We start from the raw sequence: 19,490 nt of genomic DNA on the forward strand, positions 1-19,490 counted from the left end.
TTTAAGGAAATTCTGAATTCAAATCCTTATTACTCGTTAAATCTTAACACGTTTCCTTTCAAACGAAAATACGACTTTTAAAGGATTTATAATAATAAGTTAATATATTAACAAAAGTGATTTACATGTTAAAAGCTGACCCATGACCTTTACAAAAGAAGCTTGGTACATAACCAAAACCCGAGCTTTGACATCAAATTCGACCGATCTTGAAAGTTATTTACTCCATTCTTTCGGGTGCGTCAAAGTGTATATATATATATATATATATATATCACACGTTAGCGTTAACAAAAACTACATTAAAATCCTTTTAAAAGATAGGCGGGCGAGAAACGACTACATGAATGATGAATCTATCTTAGATAGCAATGTTGTGTAATCTATTGTAAAATCTTGAGTTTCAACATATATAGGTCATTTCTATTTAAATGAGTTAGGATGTCATACACAGTTACAACTTTGCCCTACCAAATTTTCTTTCAAATTCTGAAGTATTATTGCTAGTCCCATTTAATCTGTCACACATATTCACATGCATGGTTTGATTTCAAAATTTGAAACTAAAACCATGCACCAGTCGAACTTAATGACAGACTATTTACACGATACACGCACAATACGCAAACCAATTTAAACATATTGCGATAATAATCGATCTTAACCAAAATGTTTACAAATCATTAGTGATGATCATGATTTTCTACTTACTTTCGGTTTAGGTTCAAGACCATGATGAACCTATCCGAGTAACTATTGCTAAATAGAATGTAACTAACCCTGCTTTAAAATCTTAACACAAAAGTATCCCGGGTCGATGGCCCAGTGACATCTCTTAAACACCCAAAATTCCTAGGTCCGAGACTCGAGAAGTAAAAGAAATTTGCCTTGAAAAATTGAACCCTTTTCAAAACGAACAATGAACTAGAAATCCATAAAAGAAACTCCAGACAAAGATGCATGTCTTTATTACAAAAAACCGGGTTAATACACACTGGTTTTAAGCAATCATAATAACAAAGCTCAAACATCCAAAACATTCATAAACACGACACTTAAAACACACATAAACAAAGAAAAACATTCCACAACTCCATAACTTTTCCAAGAACAAAACCGAAACTCGGTTCAAGAAACATATCAAGAATGAGCATAGCGCACGTAAATACGCCTCTGAACCGGCCCTCTACAAGAAGGGCAGTCCTTCATCCCTTGCTTTTCATGTATCTCATTGCATGTTTTACACACAACTTGATGCGCACACGGGAGAAAAACAACAGACATCTCCTCTGATAAGCACATAACACACTCACGTTCCCGCTTCACACCATGAAAATCATCGACCATTTTGGAGAAAAAAGTCGGTTGAGACTCATGTCGAGAAACTGGGGTTTTAACTTCGGTTAATTTACCAGCATAGCTTCCATCAACCCCGGCCTTTAAAGCAGCTATCTTTAAAGAATCGGTTTTTAAACTCAACATAGAGATTTCCTTTTCAAGCTTTTTTATATCTTCCTTATATCTTTGAAGATTGTTATCCGCCTTTAATCTTGTTAGATCCTCCCTTAACTTAGCTGTAGATTCGGCCTCTAACCGTCCTATCCTATATGAAGTCGCTTGACTAATCAGTTCTTCTTTCGCCTTTTCTTCCTGTTTCCACCGCGCCTGCAATATTTAGTCAAAGTTATTGACTTTTTTTTACCAAATTAAACAAACTAAATACAATAATAAGTCTATTAAAAGTTGAAACATTACCTCAACTTGCTCTTGTTGTTCTTTAGCTAATTCAAGATCTCGTTTTAACTGAGATGCCTTACGTCTCTCGGTTAAAAGCTCCTCATGAAACAAGGTTTTAACTTTCTCCCATGACTGAAACTGGGTCAACGTCTTTTTCTCTCTCTTTGACACCTCTTCACAGCTGGCAGCTGACTCAGCAGCCCGTACATTTGCAGCCTCCATCTCACGCCTCAAGCTAGAATTCTCCAACTTCAGCCTACGAACCGCAGAATTCGCTCGGTCCACCTGTCCACTAGCTTTACACAAAGCATTCTCCATTTCAGTTAGCTTCTTCATCGTATTATCTTCCAACGTTTGTTTTTCCCTTTTTAACCTCTCAACTTCTTCCTTTTCTAATCTAAGCGTTTTCAACTCAACCTTATCTTTACCGAGCCTACGAGCCACTTGCATAACCTTCTGGTTCGCCCACTCGGTCCACTCTTGCATCTGGTTTTGAAGCTCATGCACCCTCGGAACCAGCTTCATAACTATCTCATCTTTTGTAGTATGCGGGGTCCACTGCCTAAAGCTAGGTTTGGAAACATTTTGTTTTGGTGGGGCCGAAAGAGATAATTCGGTTCCAGCTAATGCAGGAGGGTTATCGGGTTTTGGAGACACAGAAATGCTATTATTAACCGTTTCGGTTAGATTTTCATGAGGCGAACCAGAGCCGACTCCCTTATTCAGTTTCAGAGAAAGATTTTTAAGATTGATACCGGTCGATTCTGATACAGACTTTAGTTTCTTATCTAGAAGTAAGCCACCAAAGTTTGTGAGTTTTCCTGATCTTAAAACGCCTTTAGAAGTATACGTACGGTAGCTTTTTTCCAAATGAACCGACTTCTGTCTAATTATTGATTCTCTTTTATTAATTCCAATAATCTTTCTACCACTTGCAGCTTTTTCTTCATGGTTTTGAGACGAAGGACTGAAAGATTTACCAACCGTTCTATGTGCAGAATCATGGTTTTCTTTTTCTGAAGAAAATTTATCCAATACAAACGGAGATTTTGGTTTTGGTTGATGAACTTCTGCCTTAAACGTCCTTACAGGTGGTTCTGAAGGGATATTATTGGTATTTTGAGGACTTACAGTACTACCGGCTTCTTTTTTTGGATGTGTTTCTAACGAATCATCACCGACTAAACTACTTAAAGACTCACTATCCACTGTGCAAGCATTTGACACATTCATGTCAGATACCAACAAGCACCACATTGCATCACCAGTGCTAAAAAAGGGTCTGACTTCACGAACCAAACACACCAATTCAGCTAATATGTATTTCTCCATTTGCTGCAAATCTTCAAAGTGATGGTCCGTTGACGAGTCAACTTCTTGACCATTTTTCAGAAAAACCAAAGTATTGTTGACTATATCGGTTACAGCATCTTTACATCCATAACAAAGACCGGACCTCAAAATAGCCTTAGTAGCAACTTCCTCTGTGTAACCAAACGAAACAATTTTCTTAATCGCACTTTTGAAAATCGTATCCAAGTTCGCCAACACAAGCTCTTCCAACTGAGACTCCGTAAGATCACTCCAATCCGCATCATGAAACCCATCACTCGTTTCCACCTCCGGCGCATTATGACTCGACCCTAACCCTACCGAACACGACAGACCTAAGTCAAGGCCAACAGAATTCCCCCCCTCACAACCGAAACCACACATATCACACTCGTTCGAGTGTTCGTGACTCACGAAACCTTCAGCGGTAAACTCATAACCCAAACACTCGGTTTGAGAAACCGTTTGGTTCGGATCCGTCACAGGCAACGGATCCGCCCTAAACTTTCTCTTATTCCTACTCTTTTCTTGCACCATCGTAACCGGTGACACATGACTCGAACCACTTCCACCACTACCATTACACGGTTTCGCAACAAGCGACGCCATTTATCACAGCTGAATAACATCACAAACATCCCCAATAAACTTCACAACTAATTAAACAATCAACAATAATAAAAAACTTAAAAACTTTAAAACAACAATTGTGCATTTTGACTTTGACTGTTAAAAAACCCCAAATTTGTCTTCAATTAGCACACCAATTACTAAATTAATAATCTTTAAGCTATACCCACTAATCAATTCATCTAAAACTGCAGAAAACACAATAAACAGAACCCGAATCAACAATCAATCACTCGGGTTTTCGCAACCGACAATTAACAAAAAGGGTGATTCCGATTCATTGGATCGCAAAGATCAATTCAATCAATCAAGAAATCGATACAATGAAAAGGGTCTACAACAACAATAATGATAATAATAATCAAATGAGAAATTGAAGTCCGATGAAGATCCCTAACAAATAGATACATACATACATACATACATATATAAGCAAATAATAAAGATTGAAATGGTACCTTATGACGATCGATATCACACCGATTGCAGCTTGTTTGTGAGGGTTCTCAGCAAATAAATCAAAGGTTCAATTTTTAATGTTTCTCTCTCCTTGGAATGAAATGATGCTTGGAAATGTTGTGAATATTATTTTACATGAAACAATCAACTATTTATGTTTCTCTTTAATGAAAAGGTTTTAATTTTAATCTTTTGGGTCAATGTAAGATCAAAATTAAAAGAAAAAAAATCAAGACATTAATTAAATGACACATATAGAAGATATTTTTTACACTAATTATCTTTTCATCAAATATCATTGATAAAACGTAAGTTTTAATAAAGAAATTCGATATACGATATATACGTGACCCGGACTTGTGCATTCGTAGTAATATTCTCGTATCTAATATATAAGGTTTAGACGTATTTGTAAATAAATTTCACTGACTCATTTATGAATATGTAGACGTGTAGGGTTACCGACCCATATGAATAAGTGATACTTTATTGATGAGAGTGAGCATATTAGAGCATTCTCATCTCATCCAATAATTTAATTAAAATTCTAACTTTTTAAAAGGGTTCTGCTAGGAACACTCAATGGAAATTAAAAACACTCACCCCATTCTTCATGGATTGGTCAATCTGCCGAGGATAGCTCTTAAAAGTCGTGTCTTTTTGTCTTTGTATTGTTTTTTGTTTTTGTTTTTTTGTACTCTTTTCTTTTCTTTTATATATTTTATTTTGTTTGTTTTTGCTTTTGTATTAGTAATCTTTAAAAAAAAACTTTTTAAAATATTTTCATATTAAACCAAGTTTCGGGTAAAACCGAGTAAAAGTCAAATTTCTCATTTTAACGAGCTAGTCACTGTTCAAGCCACCAAAAATATTCCCTAAATTTTGTAACTTATGTTTCATTTTATATTATTTAAATTTTTAAGTTTGTTGTGTGTTGGAACCAAGATTGAGCGGATTTAAATTCGCTTAAACCCGAGTTTGAGACTTTAATTAATAAAAATTCTCAAACTTGATTAAGCTACTGATTTTATTGAAGTAATTCATATATTTAAATAGACTTGTTTGACGAGTTTAAATTATACGAGGATATAAAATGAATTAAACAAAATTAAATACTCATAAATACAAGATTTTATTAATAAGAAAGTTTTGAATTACATTCTTGAGTTAGGTAAACATAAACGAATATAAATACGAATCCGAGATGTTATAACGACGGTAGAATGACGACGACGATGATGCTGGGGATAAGCCCACCACACGCAGACGAGACGACGATGCGGGTGGTGCTGCATTTTAGATTTATTTTTGTATGTTGTTTCTTTTTTTTCTAACTCGTTGTTATGTATTTGATATTATTATATAAATTTTGTTTAGTTTATTTTGTTTCGTTTCAATTTTAAAATTGTTTTTTCGTTGTAATTTTAAAACCGATGGAATGAAAACAAAAAATTATTGAAAATATATAAAAATTGGTTACACCCCACTAACACAAAATAAGACAAACAAAATCAAGAAATAAAAAAAAAAGACAACAAAAGAAAAAAAACAATAAAATAATAAAAAAAAGACAACAAAAGAACAAATAAAACACATTTTTTCAAAACACCACACCAGTATGCCATGGATTGCCCAATCCGTCATATATAGGTTGGGTGTTTTGGAAAAACCTTGGGTGTCTCTAGCAAACCTCTTTCAAAAAAAATTTTACACAACCTATATTTTTTTATCTTTATCTTACTCACAAACAATTATTTTATTATATTTCTCGTTTGAATACAGCCACAACAATTTAAATAATGATGAATAGTAACTTTTTGTATATAAAAAGTTGGTGTAGCAACTTTTTATAATTTATGGTTTGAGTAAACAAAAGATGGATGAGATGGAATTAGTTTTTAGTATAAATTTTTTTAAAATTTAAATATGGGGAAAGGATGAAGAATGGGATGATATCACAAGATTAATTGTTTTTTTGTTTGGTTGGTAAGATTAAATATGTGACATGTGAGTGATGTGTATCATTATCAAAATGCCAGAGCTTATCTAATGTCACTTGATTGCCTCTTGCTTTCATAATGCACAATAAAACAAATAGTGTTTAGTTGCTCTTGTTATGTAAATGATCTAGTCTTCTTTTCATTTTAAAGAAAAGTAAAGTTGCATTTCTAAAGTCTCTTAATGTCTTTACTACTGTAGTGTACGGAGAAAATACACTATGGTCAAACGTTTATATAGTGTACCCACTTCAACCAACATTCACCAGGGCTGCATTTTTAACATTTGAGTGAATCTATTACAATTATCAACCAAATATATTATCGAAACTAGATTCTGATTTTGTATCACCTTGGAAAATTTGTGCCCATAATGTCAACTTTGGAAGTTGAGCGGCCAAAATGTCATTTAGTCAAAGTAAATATTAGGACCTAGAATGAAAAATAGTGGGAAAACGGGCAGTGAACCACTACCAATTCAATAACGGTACGCTATCTATGGGAAAGGAATGAACCTGGTGCTGAATGTAACAATTCGGGTTTTCTATATTTTTTTATAACCGTTACCCGACCCACTTATATGTTTGGCTATCATATCAATAAAAATACCGCATTTATCGAGTTATTTAATTATTATAATATTATTGTTTAATTATTTATTTAATATATATATATATATAGCTTTCAAGATGTTGCAAATTTAACCCTAAACTAAACTATTATCTAAATATGTTTCCCTCCTTATGTTACAGGGACTAAAGCACAAATTATATTATTATTATTATTATTATTATAACCCACCAAATCCGTTTACCCGAGATCCGAACCCAAACCCGAGACCCAATTTATGAGCCCGTATACCCAATTTGATAGCTTGGACCTCAATTCTCGTCACAAACTTGGTAATTGAATCACAATACAGGTTATACATTCCAATTGCGACCTCACTGACGTTCTAATTTGGTTAATTGATCAAAAATTGATTCTTTCTTCCTAATATACTAGCCGACACTAACTCGTTCGTGTTATACAAGTTATTGTGTACCATAATACAATTAAACCCACAGTTATAATCCCAAAACCCTCGCTGTCATAACCCCTATACTTAATTGATTTATCATATTCGTTTGTTTGGTGTTCTTGATTCCAACTTGGCCGTTCTCTGTTATTCATAATTGACCATCATAAAACATATTTCGAGTTAATCGTTTACTATATTGTGCTCGTCTTTGGCCAATTAACAATAAACCTAACATAAATTTGATTAACAATAACTGATTTACTCAATTGTTAATTTTAGGGTTTATGTATAATTGGGAATTTTTACTGTGTATTTATAATAAACTGGATTGAAGTTATAACCAGGCTAGCCACCAGCCCAGTTGGCTAGGGGTTTCAAAACCGGATATCCGAAGTTTTGGATATCCGAACTTCGGATATCCGGACCTTTCATGGATTTCACTATGCGAATGGATATCTGAAGTTTGGATATCCGAAATTTCGGATATCTGATCGGACAGTGAATCAGATATCCGAAAATTAAAAAAAAGGAAAAAAACAAAATATGTTTTTAACTTACAACATCTCAAGAACCCTAGTTTTCCAGTCCAACTAACTAACCACAAATTGTTCAAGATAAAAACAACCCATTGTTTCAAACTAAACAATCTTCTTAAACAAACATCTTGAGAATTAAAAACAACTTATGGTGACCGACGACGTCATAGAGATGGCACGGATGACGGTCGTAGAGATGGCATGGATGACGTTAGATGAGGGCCAAAGCCTATACATGGTACGATGACGGTGCCTTGCGGTGGTGACGTCTCAAAGGCGGTGTATTGTGGTGGCCGGTGGGAGTCTGGAAAGGTTGAAACAGAACAAAGATGAAGAGTTGGAGAATGTAGATGTAGATATGTAGGAAGTGGTGGCTGTGTAACTGTGTTATGACACGTGACTATTTACAAAAGTATGTTTTCAACTTCGTAACTATTATTATGGTATATAAAATAAAATTAAAAAAATATAATTTTTAATATTTCGGATAACCGAACTATCCGAAAAATCCCAAAAATACTATCCGATTCCGAATCCAAATTTTCGGATATCCGGGGTCGGATATCCGAATTTTTGAGTATCTGAAATTTCGGATAATTCGGATACGGATTCGGATTCAGATACTTTTGAACACCCATACAGTTGGCTAGTGCACCTATGGTTAAATCTTGGTGGACGGCTGGTCGCGGCTTCGAACCCCCTGCCCGTCTTTTTGATATATTTTTGGTAATTTTTGCTATTTAATCAATTTTTAAATAATAATAACAATATTAAATGATAAATAAATTATAATTTATAAAAACCGACAACATTACGTGTTGTTTTTCCACATCTTTGTTAAAAACCCCCATATATGTATATGTATGTACATATACGTATAAATATTGGATCATTTCAGAAATTTTTTTACAGCAAGAAGTGCGATGAGTGAAGGTGTAACTCCATTAATCTCTAATTCATTCCATTTCTTATGTGTAGGTGTGTTGTGTAGGTGTGTATGTACGTGTGTAGGTACATATGTTTGTATATGTGTATGTATATTTGTATGTGTGTAGGTACGTAGGTTTCAATGTGGCTCTGTACATTTGTATGTGTATAGGTAGGTTTGAATGTGTATTAAGACATAAATACAATCAACCTACATACATGTAGGTAACATCATAAGCAAGAGAGTGAAAAATTAGGGATTAATGGAGTTACACATTCACTTCTCGCTGTAATATCACTTCTCGCAAGATCCATCCCCCGTATACGTATATATATATATATATATATATATATATATATATATATATATATATATATATAAAGATATTATAATTGTTTAAATCTAAATATTAAAGATTTATATAAATAAAAATTGGTTATAAATATTAATGTTATCTAAATGATTAAATTAACTTTTTATACATATATATTATACATATGTATTTTACATAATAATTTTATATATAATCTTAAATATATTAATTAAAATATGCTACATGTTAGAAATCATCATGTAACACCGCGTAATTTACCCTAGAACAAAGATGCCAAAAATACTAACTTTATAAGTTTAGGGACCAAACTTGGAAATTCTGAAAAATCCATCCATCGCGATACGCGATGGGACGAGTCTTAAGCCCATCGTTTAGCGCTACGGACTTGCACAAAGACCCAGATTTGGGCAGCTTAGCGATACGCGATGGCTCAATCCATAAGACCATCACGTAGCGCGATGACTAGGTTAAGTAACCGTGGACACGTGTCCAACCACGTGTCAACACGTGGCACGATATGACATGCCACGTGTCACAACCATATAAGGTGACATCATTTTGCGACGTCGTGATACGTGACGGGCTAAGGGGAAAACCCATCGAGTATTGCGATGGGTCACGAAAACGCCTATAAAAAGGGGGTGACGGGTTTGAGGTCTTCTCATCCCAAAATCACACTCCATTTCACATAGTTAAGTTAGAGAGACGTGCCCGATTTCCGTAACAAACCGATGTGCCATTTCCTCAAAGTTTGTGCAAGTAACGAAGTTATAATCAAGTAGCAATCAATTAAGCGAGTTGATCAAGATCCTACCATCAAGTTTTCTTAGTATTATCATTCCAAGTATCCATACTAAGGTAGCAATCAATTAACCTTGAAAGTATTTCATAAACGAGTTTTCATAAACGTTACTTCATAGCAAAGTAATGTTAACCAAAGATATATTTTGAAAGACATGTAGTAAACTGTAAGGGTGATATCACTAGTAGTAAGTTTCTTGCCTAAGGAAAAGTAATTCGTACAAATCTCAATAAACCGAGGGACCGGTTTACTTACATGGAGAAACTTACCAACGTGTTATAACCTATTAAGCCAAAGCATGCTACATCAAACGTCACATAAAAACTAAGTGTTTTCATTCACAAACAAAGATAAACGATTTCAAGGTTAGCTTAGCAATCGTAGCTTAATCAAAGAAACACCATTCAAAATATTTATACAAACATATTTATGTATAGGTTAAATATCATTCTCAATCATTCACAGTCAAGGTTTCAAACGCACACCGATGGTACAGGTGAATACGTTAACCTTTACGAATCAGTCAAAACATATTTATACTCGATAAGATGAACGGGTGTTTGTCTTAAAGAGTCAGTCAACGTTTACATGAGAATACGTGATCTCTAAAACGTTATAATACAAAGTAGAATATAAAAACAACTCAGACCAATTACACATGTGTCTGGATCTATACGTAACTATTCAGCCTAAACAGTCAAAGGCTACGTGGACGCGGGCTAATAGTCATAACTAATTCTTCATTAAGGGTTACGTGGCTCGGGGAATACTTTTGTGTGTGTAGGGTAGTGGTACAAATCCCAGAAGTAGAAATACTTCTGCTGAGTGTACATAAAACTATATTTGTATTGCAATTGTTATTCAATTATTTTGGAGTCATACGTGTTCACCAGCACATAGCTAACGTATTTTTCCAACCCATTGCAGGTAATTAAGCATAAGTAGCAATAGCAAGGATTGAAGTCTTAATGAAGATAGAAGAGCGTTACAAGATGACTCCGTTTTTTATAAACTAAATCCTTGTAATATAAACACATATTTTGTAAACCGAATACTTAGGTATTTAACTCTCAAGTAAATTTTCAATGTAAATTAATATTATATTCAACCTAAAGGTCTTCCGCTAAAATTAACCCATAAACTCTGATATATTTACAAAACATGTACCAACTTGTGGTCACACGCCTAGGCCCTAAGTTGGGGTGTGACACATCATCATCATCATCAACGTACTCAGTAAATCCCACCAATTACAAAGCTATGGTAGCATCTGAGGAGGGTAAGATGTAGACAGCCTTACCTCTACCCCGTAGGAATAGAGAGGTTGCTTCCAGTGAGATCCCCGGCTCGAACATGTTATAAATCTATAAATTAATAAATAAATCTAAGTAATATATTTGTTATAATAACTAACCATCAAAATTCCCAACTCTTTTTCAAACCGTCAATTAATTATATTTACGCACTTATTCTTTATTAAGTTATTCGTCAGAGCTTGATTTACCGTTATCGTTCTTATCATATTATTATCTTTTGCTCATTTGATAAGGTGAGCATCTCACTCCCCTCTTTACTCATTTCCAGTTGTTTTGGGGACATATGCGTTATTAGATATTTTTATATTATATAATATTCAATTGCAGCTGTTAAATCATTTGTGTATATCAATTTATGTCTAACGTGTTATTTGATTATTTGCTCTATTTGATTTGCATTCGGAGAGGTCCATCGCAATCTCATAAATAGTATGATCATACGATTGTCGTAGTAGCCAATGCCCACTTCGCAAGGCAACGATTTTACCGGCAACTTATTTAATTGCTCATTTTGTTACATAGCTTATCTCACAGGAAACAATTTGCATTCTTCTTTATTTATTATATGTTTCACTTAACTGGTGTTGTACTCACTCAACCTCGTGTTGACAAAACTATTTGTATTTTTAACGCATATGCAGGTCACCGTGTGATTTGATTAATCGGGATCTGTTGAAGAAACTTAGGGCTTATTGTGCTAGAGAAGAGATATCAAGATTTAAATCTGAATTGAACTATCTATTTCTTATTTGTTTTAATTATGGATGATGTATTTTGCTTATTTGGATATTGTTGGAATAATTGAATTTAATTAATAGATATTGCCATTTTAATTATTGCATATTAAGAGCTGTGAGCAATCAGCTCGCGCCCCGACATTTCTGCCTTAGGTTGGGGTGTGACACTGAAACGTGACATATGATGAATAACTGGTTTCTGATGTGTGTTAGGTGACTCAACATGGTGGCGGATCGTTATGCCACCTGTGACAGTCCGCTAGTGTAACATCACGTAAATTTCGAGTTAAAAATGACAACTTTCAAAGTCAAGGGACTAATTCTGCCAAATTTCAAACTTCAGGGACTAAAATGAAAATTCTGTTTTCTTGTCCTCTCGCGATACGCGACGGGACAAAAGGACAAGCCCATCGCGTATCGCGAAGGGCTTGGTCAAAAGCTTCTGGAAGGGTCAACAGCGATACGCGATCGCTGTTGAACCAACGTCATCGCGTATCGCGATGACGTGGTCTGACTGGTTGTGACACGTGTGCCACGTCTCAGCCAGTGGCATGAGGTCACGCCATGTGTCACCACGTGGCACAACGTCTACCACGTGGCAAGCCTACATGGTGACTCGCCAACCCTATAAATAGGAGGCTCGCGAAGGGACACCAGATTTTCCTATAAATAGGAGACTCCGGGTTTGTGCTTCTCACACCTCAAACCACACATATTTCTCTCTCTAAAACATCTCACTAACATACCTCGAAGTTCGTGCCGATTCCTCGATACACGTACCCCCGATTTCTCGATATTCGTGCCACTACTCGACGACGTTCAAAAGGAGAAGGTGTTATAATCCCAACGTCCCGACAATCAACTCGAAGTGTACGACGTGAAGTATAGTGTCTCGATAAGCGTGCCAAGAGAAGGTGCTAATCAAGAAAGATAAGTGAAAACAAAGTGGCGACGAAGTGCTGCTCGATTGTATAGGATTTATTAAGCCAAGAAAAGGTAGGCATGATGCTCGAATAAAATAATAATAAACTATTGAAAAGGCTTAATACCCTAAGTCGAGGTTATACTTAAAACCTCGATACATAAGAGAAATTATAACAAAGAAATGAAAAGAAAGAAATTAAGAATATTTATATGAATAATATATATATATATATATATATATATATATATATATATATATAAATGTGTGTAATTCTTTGTTACAAATATTATTTAAGTATAATGAGTATTCTTAAATAATAAAGAAGAAAGGTATACGTCTCTTAAAGAAGAAGAAACGTAGGGTTTTATGAATAAGATATTTATAGGTTATCTTATAAAGAAATATATTTTAAAGGTTTAAAAAGAAAAGAAAAGAGATTACTTTATAAACTAAAGGTTTTAAAGTAAATCGAGGTGGCAATTATAAAACTAAGACTAAAGGTCTTAAGCCAGATTGTATATCCGACTAATAAAAAGTTATACTCGTACTATAGGTGCGAGATAGCAAGGTAAAGACCCTCGTACGGTGTTGGAAGCCGATCCCAATCAAAAGGTGAATACGCCCTACTTTTACAAACTTGTTTACAAACGAGTCAACTTGTTATATGAAAAACTTTACATGAGACTAAGTGTCTCTAAAAACATTATGAATAAGAGTAATAGCCTAGCCCTCAGGCTGTAGTATACGTTTGTCTGGATCCTTACATATGTGGTAAAATGCGGTGGGCATATCGCACCACGCTTGGTCACGACCCCCAGCCACGATGGGCCAGACCTAAGTACGTTCGAGTGAGACTGACCATGTGTATATTTATGGTACCTAAGTATGTCGAAACGCTGCGGTGTTTTGCTGGGGTGACCTAGTGTAGAGACTCAAATTTATAATGATATTGTTTTAACTTGATTATTCCTAATCCAAGATGGGCCGAGGCTTACGTGGTCTTGAGGGGTAATTAAGTAACGAAAATATTTTTAGCGTCAGCATATTCACCAGCATTCGTTGCTGACGTATTTTTCTAATATTTTGCAAGTAATCAAGATTAACGCTTGTGAAGGCGAAGGGCTCAAGAATCCGATGGCTAGGATATTTTGTTAAACTTAATTATAACTAATGGTGGTTTTGTAAACATATAAACAAGTAAACTTAAATGAGACTTTTGTCTCATCTTTTGTAATGTAAATATTTACAACTTTAATCCACATGTTTTATAAACCTTCCGCTAACAACACGTAACTCTGATTTATTTTCAAATGTGGTACCAACTGTTAATCACACTTCTAGGCCTAAGATGGGGGTGTGACAGGTTGGTATCAGAGCCATCGATCTTAGCGAATTGGGTATCATAAAACAATACCCAAGCTTCGATCCAAGCATAGGAAAATATATTTACTTGCTTATTTGAATAGGAATAACATTGGTTGGTAACCCTTTCTTTCCCTCTCTACATTCTAAACCACCCATAAAAGATGTCTTACGAGAAATTAATGGAGTATTATGATCGTGAAGCAAAAAGAGCAAGAAAGTACTACAATTTCCCAAAAGACGCCATGAGTAAAGATTACTTCAAAGCATTTTTCAATTCCTATATGGATCACAATCAAAGCAAGCCAAATCAGTATCCCGACATCGAGCAAAGTCCAATCTACCATCTAGATAACACTCCACATCAAGTATACCAAGCACCAAGGCACTCAAGCTACTATCCATCAAACTTACCAATGTATCACCCATCGGAGATACCAACATATCAACCAATGGAGACTCCACCATACTACCCGTCACAAGATCCAACATATGTGCCGCCAAATCCGCATCCGTCATACTATTTTCTCACTAACAAGCAAGTAAAGGAGGAACCCAAATCTCCTTCATCCGATTGGATACAATGCCACTCAGATCAGCGAAGGTGGCATACCGGAAATTCTACCATGGATGCTGTTGACTCCCACCTCAATAATGGAGGACCCTCTCGCAAACCTAAAATGAGGGTAATAATGCCATATGAAAGTTTCCGAATGTCCCCACTTGTGAAGGATACTGCTCAACATATGGAAGAGGTGGAACCTGAGGAGGAGGAGGAGGAAGAACCTGAGGAAGAAGAAGAGGACCCCGAGGAGGAGTACCCAGAAGAAGAGGAAACGAAAGAAGATCCAGAAGAAGAATGCCCCGACAATCCGAATGAAATCACAACACCAGTTGAAAAGCCATTCTCTCACACAAGCTATGGTTCAGTCGATCCCTACATGCAATTTCTCCAAGAACTAAAAGGCAAAGCATCATCAAGCATTCCACCATACCAAGGGGAAATTCCATCAATTGAAGACCAAGCTAATGAGATTCATGAGCAAAACGAGGCTGCCAAAACTTTCTTCAACTATAAATCCGATGTGACTGTATCACCATGCCCAGATCCAAGGAACCATTATGATGTTGTTATGATGGGGTACCGTGATCCACCACCTCGCTACGGTTATCCCAATGACATCCCTCAGTCACAGGAGGAGCATCTCGATCGAGCCCTACATGAGACAGACGACCTTCGGAAGAAGATAGCCACTGATGGGAAGAAAAAGAAGAAGATGGGAGAGACACTTCTTCGCAAGTGCAACAAGTTAACGAGGGTTGTGAAGAAATTCATGAAATATTGAGATGATGATGGTGTGTTTTCAAGAAATGAAGTTTATGTGTTAAGATAGTTTGTGTGCTATGTGTAACATATGTTGTAATAAAGAATAAGGATAGGTGAATATATATATCTAGTGAACGATATATATAATGTTGTAAAATAATATATATATAATTTTTATGATATATATGTGTGTAAAATAAATAAAATTTGTATTTAAGAAATGAAGTTATTTAATTTCAGATAAAAAGTTGATAAAGAAAAGACAAAATGTCCCAACAAAGTAACAAGATAGAGAATAAACGAAAAGAGGAGGAAATAAGAAAAGAAAAAGGGAAGGGTCCTGAAAATAAACAAGACGAACCTATCCCTGAAAAGTATATGAGTCAAATTCAACGAATGATCAAAGATGCTGTTAGGGAAGAATCTGCAGCTAGATCTCAATCTAGACAAACTAAACATTCCCAATCTGTTAATCCTTCTCGAAAATCCGTAAAATCTAGACCTAAACCATCTCATGAGGAATGTGTTCATGAATCGAATGCCGATAGTGGAATCCATCGAGAGTTTAAAAAGTTGAAGATTGAAGGATGTTCGTTTAAAGATTTCAAGTACTATGGACCGAAAGAATTCCATGGTGACAAAGGAGCCATCACAACCGTGAGGTGGCTTGAAGAAATGGAGACAATTGTCATAACAAGCAAGTGTTCTGAACAAGAAAAGATTCAATATTCTGCCCTTATGTTCAAAGGAGAAGCACTTGAATGGTGGAACACGTTGATTATGAGTAGAGGAAGAGAAGTGATGTATAATCTAACTTGGAATGAGTTTAAAGAATTGTTGATGGCAAAGGTTTGTCCAATGCACGAGACCGACCAAATCCAAACCAAATTTTTGAATCACAAGGTCGTTGGAACAAACCTTCGTGAGTACAACACAAAATTTCACGAATACTGTCGATTGGTTCCCTAGCTGGTTACCCCTGAATCCAACAAAGTGACACGTTATATTACCACGAGAGATTCATGACATTGTAAGGTCTCACTTGCCGCAAACCGCAGACTCCGCGATGGAATTGGCCGGTTATTTGATGGGCGGAATGATCCGCAACAAGGAAGAGGATAAAAAGGTTGTAACAACGCATGACCCGAATAAAGAAGGAAATACCCGTTTCAAGGGTAAAGGAGTTGACCAACGAAGGTCCGACTTCAACCCCATCATTCCACAATGCAAAATCTGTAAGAAATATCATAGGGGTAGATGCCATTTAACTCCACAAGTCTGTGAATTGTGTCATAGAACCGGCCATGCAACGGCCGATTGTTGGAAGAAAAAGATGACCTGTTATAACTGCAAAGAAATGGGACATCTTAACTTTGAATGCCCAAAAAAAAACCCGCGACTGGTGGTGCGGGTGGTAGTGGTCAAGAGAATGAGCCCAAGAAAGGCAATGCAAGAGTCTTCGTTCTTGATACCAAGAAAGCATCCGACATGCCGGAAACCATTACCGGTACGTTCCTAGTTAACAACACTTATGCTAGAGTCTTGTTTGATTCAGGTGCCAACTTAAGTTTTATAGATTATAACTTTTGTAGTATATTAAACGAACCCTTAATCAAACTTAATTAAACTCTAAGCGTCGAGACCACTAGTGGCGAAATTGTTAAAATCTCCGAAGCTCTAGAAAACGGAAAAACCTTATTAGCCGGTTATGTTATGCCTATCAAATTGCTACCTATGACTCTTGCGGGTTTTGATATTGTATTAGGTATGGATTGGTTATCCGATAACCATGCTCGTATTATCTGTAATAGCAAAACCATTGAACTTCAAGCCCCCGATAAACGAACCATTCGAGTTGAAGAGGACAAAGACGCTGGCAAAGTTAGCATAATTTCCATGATTAGGGCTAACAAATGTTTAATCAAGGATGCTTAGCATTAATGGCCTACGTCACTGAAGAATCAAAGTCAAAAGAGATAAAGGACGTACCTGTCATCTCTAACTTTTCTGATGCTTTTCCTGATGAACTTCCCGGAATCCCTCCTGATCGTGAAGTAGAGTTTAGGAACGATCTTATTCCCGGTACTGCTCCGATCGCAAAGGCACCATATCGTCTCGCTCCGACCGAGATGAAGGATTTAAAGAAACAAATCGATGAGCTGCTTGAGAAAGGTTTCATTCGACCGAGTTCTTCACCATGGGGAGCGCCAATCTTATTCGTCAAGAAGATGGATGGATCTATGCGTATGTGTATCGATTATCGTGCGTTAAACAAAGTCATAATCAAGAACCGTTATCCACTCCCTCGAATCGATGATCTTTTTGACCAACTTCAAGGTGCTAGCTTCTTTTCTAAAATCGATCTTCGTTCTGGCTATCACCAACTCAAAGTTCAATCCGAAGATATCCCGAAAACTGCATTCCGAACAAGGTATGGACATTATGAGTTCACGGTCATGCCGTTCGGACTTACTAATGCTCCAGCCGCGTTCATGGACATGATGAATCGTATCTGCAAGCCTTACTTGGATAAATTTGTGATCGTATTCATCGACGACATATTAATTTATTCTAAGTCTAAGGATGATCATGAAGTCCATCTTCGAACTCTGCTCGAAATTCTTAGAACCGAGAAGTTGTATGCTAAATTTTCCAAATGCGAATTCTGGTTACACGAAGTACAATTTCTTGGTCATATCATCACGTCAACGGTATTCAAGTCGATCCCGCTAAGATTGAAGCTATCTCTAAGTGGGAGATCCCGAAATCGCCAACTGAGATCAGAAGTTTCTTAGGTTTGGCCGGCTACTACCGTAGGTTCATTGAAAATTTCTCTCGTATAGCCGTTCTCCTAACCTCCTTAACTCGCAAGAACATCAAATATGAATGGGGAGCGAAGCAACAAGAGGCGTTCGATATATTTAAATAAAACTCACCCAAGCACCTATACTGGCCTTGCCAGAAGGTACTGAGGATTTTGTTGTCTTTAGTGATGCGTCCCATTCCGGTATGGGATGTGTACTAATTCAACGCAAGAAAGTAATCGCCTACGCCTCTCGTCAACTCAAATTACACGAAAAGAACTATACAACTCACGACCTAGAGTTAGGCACCATAATCTTTGCACTTAAGATATGGAGGCACTATCTCTATGGAGTAAGATTTACCGTGTACACTGATCATAAAAGCTTGAAGCATATCTTTGATCAAAAAGAGCTTAACATGCGCCAACGACGATGGATGGAAACTCTCAACGACTATGATTGCGAGATTGTTTACCATGAAGGCAAAGCTAACGTTGTAGCTGATGCCTTAAGTAGCAAGGAACATGAAAAGCCCAAAAGAGTCCGAGCGTTGCGTCTAGAACTTCAAATCGATTTACTTGAGCAAATCAAATCTGTCCAAACTCAAGCGATCAATGAAAACCAAATCTCCGACGAAAAACGCAACGACACCATTGACTCGTTAGTCAAAGGTGATGATGATATCCTTAGAATGGGAAACCTGATTTGGGTACCAATCGTTGGAGACTTACGTGAGAAAATCATGAATGAAGCTCATAAATCCAAGTACATGATGCACCCCGGTAGTGACAAAATGTATCAAAATCTTAAACCAAACTAATGGTGGAATGGAATGAAAAGAGATATTGCTTCGCATGTGGCAAAATGTTTAACTTGTTTGAAAGTCAAGGCTGAACACCAAAAGCCTTCGGGATTGCTCCAACAACCCGAACTTCCAGTGTGGAAATGGGAGTTAATAACCATGGATTTTATAACCAAACTCCCAAAGACGACTCGTCAACATAATGCTATATGGGTAATTGTGGACCGCTTAACAAAGTCCGCACACTTTATACCTATTAATGAGTCATATTCAATGGATAAATTAGCGCGTATCTATGTGAACAACATCGTTGCTTTGCATGGAATTCCATTGTCTATAATCTCTGATCGAAATAGTCGTTTTACGTCTCACTTTTGGAAAAGCTTCCAACAAGCGTTAGGCACAAAGCTCAACCTTAGCACCGCCTATCATCCACAAACT

The 19,490-nt window shown here is 36.3% G+C and overlaps 1 protein-coding gene across 2 annotated transcripts; it reads right to left on the reverse strand.

Annotated features, from left to right (window-relative positions):
• Nucleotides 1-863: 863 nt before the first annotated feature.
• On the reverse strand, nt 864-4,205 carry LOC143542822 (putative E3 ubiquitin-protein ligase RF298). Of its 2 annotated transcripts, XM_077035316.1 has the most exons (3): nt 4,158-4,205; nt 1,756-3,687; nt 864-1,665 (listed from the first exon to the last, which is right to left on the reverse strand). In XM_077035316.1, exons 2-3 carry the CDS (start codon nt 3,676-3,678, stop codon nt 1,141-1,143), a joined length of 2,448 nt encoding a protein of 815 aa, XP_076891431.1. In that variant the 5' UTR covers nt 3,679-3,687; nt 4,158-4,205; the 3' UTR covers nt 864-1,140. The 2 variants fall into 2 exon arrangements, with proteins under 2 accessions (XP_076891431.1, XP_076891435.1); XM_077035320.1 differs by lacking the exon at nt 4,158-4,205 and having other exon boundaries at nt 1,756-3,709.
• Between the last annotated feature and the right edge of the window lie 15,285 nt (nt 4,206-19,490).

Source organism: Bidens hawaiensis, unplaced genomic scaffold (genome assembly GCF_021521415.1).
Source record: "Bidens hawaiensis isolate Kalapana, Puna unplaced genomic scaffold, B.hawaiensis_p1.1 tig00000820_1, whole genome shotgun sequence".
Classification (NCBI taxonomy): Eukaryota; Viridiplantae; Streptophyta; class Magnoliopsida; order Asterales; family Asteraceae; genus Bidens; species Bidens hawaiensis.

What these genes read in the sequence shown, in the direction of transcription:
- LOC143542822 (XM_077035316.1), bottom strand. Translation starts at nt 3,678, where the DNA reads ATGGCGTCGCTTGTTGCGAAACCGTGTAATGGTAGTGGTGGAAGTGGT. An exon ending in AACAACAAGAGCAAGTTGAG is followed by an intron (nt 1,666 to 1,755) that starts GTAATGTTTCAA and finishes TAAATATTGCAG; the next exon opens with GCGCGGTGGAAACAGGAAGA.